General features: G+C 43.4%; 1 protein-coding gene across 1 annotated transcript; it reads left to right on the plus strand.

The window, feature by feature from the left end:
* The first annotated feature begins 4148 nt into the window (after nucleotides 1-4148).
* Nucleotides 4149-5063, plus strand: LOC131225247 (uncharacterized). Its single transcript, XM_058220742.1, has one exon. The coding sequence runs from the start codon at nucleotides 4149-4151 to the stop codon at nucleotides 5061-5063; it is 915 nt and encodes a 304-aa protein (XP_058076725.1).
* The last annotated feature ends 463 nt before the right edge of the window (nucleotides 5064-5526 follow it).

Raw genomic sequence — 5526 nt, forward strand, 5'->3', positions numbered from 1 at the left:
ATAAACTTGGATTTTGGAAGTGATTCTAGTTGAATTTTCTTTCAGCTACTGGAAGTGCTTCTGGCACTCTCAATGAACAGTGAGGCTCCATGGGCTGTCGATGGCAGCTCACAATGCAACAACTCATGGGCAAGGGCATTTCGACCTCACAACGTTGCAATAATAACCCAATTCGGTGCCGTTGGAGATGGAGTCTCAACACGAATGCTTTGCTAAATGTGATTTTTTATCTTCATTTATTTGCCAATAAGGGTGGCGCTCAACTTTTTGTGCCTGCTGGGAGGTGGTTGATTAGAAGTTTTAGTCTCATCAGCCATCTCACATTGTATCTGGATGGGGGAGCAGTAATACTTCGATCCACAATAAGTCTGCACGACCGGTTTTCATTATTGTAAATGGGTGATCAACAATTTCCCAGTGAAATCTTATATATATTGCTTTTGCATGAATCATTTTAATTGAATTGCAAAAAATTTAGTCCCCGTGAATACTAAATTTATGTGTTCATCAAACACACAGACTAAGTAAATCAAGGTACCCAGAAATTTTCTTTTAATTTCAAGTGAATAGCTTTAACTTTTGTCATTTTCTTGATTGAACTGAATTTGTAACATAATTCAATTGTTCACCCAAAGTAGTTTCAAAGACGCAAGAGTGGATGATTAACAAAATTTGTCAATTGTATAAAAAGGTAAAGAGAAATCATGTTTATATCGCCATTCGATTTTATTATTTATTTATTTATTTATTACAAAGACAATTGTTACGGATCTATTCCATAGCCGTTGTTTAGCTGAATTAGTTTTCTTTTAATATAGTTACGGTTCTTATCCGTAGCTGTTACGAAATTTTGGTTTCATCCCCTGCCGTAGCCATTGCCTCTACAACAATAATTATTGTTCAGCTACGGCCCAAAACCATAGCTCTGTACCTATAACTACGGATTTAGTTGATAAAATTTACTCCTTTCTTAGGAAGTAAAAGTACCCTAGTCCAATTCTAATGGGAGCGCATAAGGTTATACTTGTGTGGGCTCTCGTATACAAAATAAACTTAAATATATGGAGAAACAGTAACCAAAATGGCGCAAAAAGGTAAGTCCACAATAATCATAGTAGGGCCCCGACAGCATCAAAGTGAGCCCAACGGGTTTTTTCAAACCAGTCTAGAAGGGAAACCACAAGCAACCAAACACAGGCCTAAGATGGACTCAATATAGGTAATCCATGAAACCCGAATGGCGGGCCTCCCCCCACAATTCCAAGTACGAGTCCCATGGTGGGACAGTGCGGCCATTCATCAAAGCGGGCTCGCAGTGCAAATACCACACCTACATCAAGACAACCTCATGCCCGGATATAATAATACAAGCACTAGGGTAGGCCCGTAGTATGGATACCACGTCTACATAAAGGTAGAGCCAATGGTGCACATACAGCCCGTATATCAAGGTGGGCCAATGGTGCACAAAACATGCGTCTAGATGAGCTCTAGTCGACGGAGGGCAAGTGTACATCATGGTAAGCCCACAAGAGGCATCAAAGTAGGCCCTACAAGTATCAAGCAAGACCCAAGTTGGCGGCCAATGATCTAAAGGACAGGCCTAGATGGCCTAGGCACAAGCATGGTGTGGGACTGGAACGGTGGGTCCCCACATATCTCAAGAGTGAGTCCCAAAGTGGGACGGTGCGGCTACAACACATACATCGAGGTAGGCCCACGACTAAGTACGATACATGCATCTAAGTGTGGCCCATTAATGGTGCGGATACAACACATTTCAAAGCGGGGCTAACGGCGTCAATACAACACAAACAACAACGTTGGCTACAGTTCGGCCACTACATATAAATCAAGCCAGGCCTATTAAGCAGCCACAACATGAATAACAAGGCAGCTCAGAGTGTGGACACCATACATACATTAGAAAAAGGCCCACGGCCAAGTTAGATAGCAAATAAAGATCACAATGGGCCCGGCTACTAGGTGGGCCCACATGATTGGAGGGCAAGTAAACATTGGGGTAGGCCCTAGCAAGGTTCCAACATTGGACATTATTAACTGCACCGATTAATAGCGTAGCCTACAGTTGTTATGGTGCGGCTCACTTGGGAATAGAATCGGCCCTATTTTGGGCTGAAAACGGCGTGGCTATATAATGCATACATCACGGCAGATCCCATAGTGTGGGGTGGACAGCGATCTTGCTCATGCTGTTTCCACAGCATGGTCTACTGCTGTGGGCCCGTAAATGCACCACGGTGGACCCACTAGGTAAGTTTCTAAGGTGGGCGTCCAATCACCACAGTTCCCAGGGTGGTGCGCTCCACTTGACCCTCGCACCGGCCTCATTTTAGGATAAGCTCTAAGATGAGCTTTCAAACCAGATGGATGGCTAAGATATACAACACAATCAGCAAGGTGGGCCCCTTGGACCGGGTGAACAGGACACCTACGTCACAGTGGGCCCCATTTCCAGGTCGGTCCACCAACCAACCGTGTGCGTTGCAAATAACATTATGGTGAGTCTCACTTCTAGGTGGGCCATGTGTATGAAACACATACATCACTGCAAAGAGTGTCCCACGTCGTGGACTAAGCTAATATTTGTGTTTTACCTGCTTACGGGTCTGTGTGGCGTCTAGAACAGGTTGGATGTCCAACAAACGTTACAGTGCCCATGGATCGTTTCAACGGCCAACATTCAATCACCAAAGTGTTCTATGGTGGGCCCACTTGAGCTTCCGATCAACCTCAAATTAAGCACTTGGACCACGTCCAGGCCTACGTGGCCCTACGGTCAGGTTGGTTTTGACGAGTAAACATTACAGCTGGCTGGTGTTAGCTCACCGCCCAGGCCTCGTCGCTTTCTGATATCGAGTGGGGCTCGCTTGACGCTGGGACTCCATAACCTTTCGACGGATGGACATGCCATTTGCCGAATGGCACAAAAATCATGAAAATACAACTTGTAACAATGGAGAAACGAGGACTCGAATTTTAGCCCAAAGTCGAAAAAAATCTGCACGCACACCTTTGATATCTCCTTTGATATCAGCTGTCTGGTTGGCCTCTGATAGCCGCTGCTGAGACTGTTATTCCCGCGACTATACAGGAAGCTCTTTATGCTGTTACTAAGGCTGCTATTTTTGCACCGCACAGATAATCCTTTAAGCCGCTGGGGAAAAACGCTAATTTCGTTGTAGGTTTGATTCCCATGCTCAGGGTCCAACAGTTGGAGGACAGTCCACACCTCCTCTAGATAGACGCTGATGTCTTCATTAAACATAGATGAATATTGCGAAGAAATAGGAAACACCCACGTGAAAATGCAACAATAATAATTGCATCCAGGTAGATGTTTACAATAATATATTGCTCGATTGGAAAAAAAGACTATACAACCTGTTTGTACCACGCAGAGGAGACAAGATTGCAAGCCGCTCGTGTATGTTTATATATAAACAATTTAAAACTAGCTACGATGAGATGGCCGTATATTACATGCGGCCCACATGGGATATCACACGCACAACCCAATCCCATCTAATCTTAACTTGACAGGCCTAGATTCGTTGTGTCTCTTCTCTGCTTGTGTTGCTACGATGTTATCTATATAAAGAGCTCCTCCAGGAGGAGACCTGTACCATCCTTTCTTCTAGTTCTTACAGTTGGAGAACGGTCCATACCTCCTCTAGATGGACGCTGATGTCTTCATTAAACATAGATGAACATTGCGAAGAAATAGGAAACACCCACGTGAAAATGCAACAATAATAATTGCATCCTGGTAGATGTTTACAATAATATATTACTTGATTAAAAAAAAAAAAAAGACTACACACCTGTTTGTGCCACGCAGAGGAGACAAGATTGCAAGCCGCTCGTGTATGTTTATATATAAACAATTTAAAACTAGCTACGATGAGATGGCCGTATATTACATGCGGCCCACATGGGATATCACACGCACAACCCAATCCCATCTAATCTTAACTTGACAGGCCTAGATTCGTTGTCTCCTCTCTGCATGTGTTGCTACTACGTTATCTATATAAAGAGATCCTCCCAGAGGAGACCTGTACCATCCTTTCTTCTAATTCTTACAGTGGGTTTGCATTTAAAGACCCTCTTTGACACAAAGAAAGATGGCTGGCCCACTTGTGATGCCTAAAAATCCTTACCATGTCCGCTCGGCAAGCATGCCCTCAAGATCACATCCCCTCTTTCTCAGAGTAGAGGATCGATTGCAGAAACTACAGACTTGGGGATCCTCATCGCCATCCACCCACCCCACGACTGAAATGTTGTGCGACGGTTTGGGTGGTCTCAGAGACTTGCACGATTCGATCGAGGATTTGCTTCAATCTCCACTCACCCAACAAACCCTAGTCAGAAATTGGCATGGAACATGGGTGAATGGGATGCTGAATGGTTCTCTTAGAATATTGGACTTGTGTGAGACTTCTAGAGATGTCTTCATGCTGATGAAGGAAAACGCACAGGACCACCTATCTGCTCTTCGCCGAAGAAGAGTAGGAGACTCAGGTCTCCACAACCAAGTTCTTGATTACATTTCTTTAAGAAGGAAGATGAAGAAGAAGATCCACAAGTGCCTGAAAGAATTGGAGAGGGCAGAATGCAAATTCGTGTTCTTACCTCTCTCTGACAAGGATCAACAACTTTCTGTGATAATAGGGGTGCTGAGAGAAGTAAGGTCGGTCACCATCTCCATCTTCGAATCATTCTCATCCTTCATCTCATTATCAAGGCCAACGACAAAGGCAATCGGGCTGTCATTGATTTCGAAATGGATGGTGGGAACTGGGCGAGGAGCTTGTGAAGTGGCAATAGAAAAAATGAGTGAAGTGGGGCAGGTAGATGTTCATCTCTGCAGTCTTTATGGCAACAAATCATGCAAAGATGACGAGTCGGTGGAAAACATGCAGAAGGGATTGAAGGCAATGGATGTAAGTCTTCAGAGTCTCGTGGACAGATTGGAATGCACGTTTAGGCATTTGATCAGGACCAGAGTCTCCCTTCTCAACATCCTCAATCACTAGCAGATTTTATCCTCTTAACCCATCTTCCATCCACCATGGCATCTGTGTTTTTTAAGAAATGCCTAGGGATTTTACATGTAGATTGTTGTAAATGAAAAAAGAAAAATGTAACATGTTAGAAAATATCAAATCAATATACATATTCATTTCAAATTAATATAGCACTTATTTTCGTTTGATATATATATATATATATATATATATATATATATTGCCATTGAGTTTCTACTAATTAGAAGCATTTTCCTTTATTTGATTTATTGCTAGGCTGTCGGAGGGGCTCATGTTACATCCGATTTGTGAAGTGGCCATCTACAACATGGATGTGCTGCAAAACAACCTCGTTTGAAATGTTCGGAATCCAATTGCGTGGTGTACCACACACCACCGACCTCCATAGTGTGTTTACGTCAAAGTTTTTGTGATCCCACAATGCTGTATTTGTTATATCAACACCGTCCAT

This window comes from Magnolia sinica, chromosome 2 (genome assembly GCF_029962835.1).
Source record: "Magnolia sinica isolate HGM2019 chromosome 2, MsV1, whole genome shotgun sequence".
Taxonomy (NCBI): domain Eukaryota; kingdom Viridiplantae; phylum Streptophyta; class Magnoliopsida; order Magnoliales; family Magnoliaceae; genus Magnolia; species Magnolia sinica.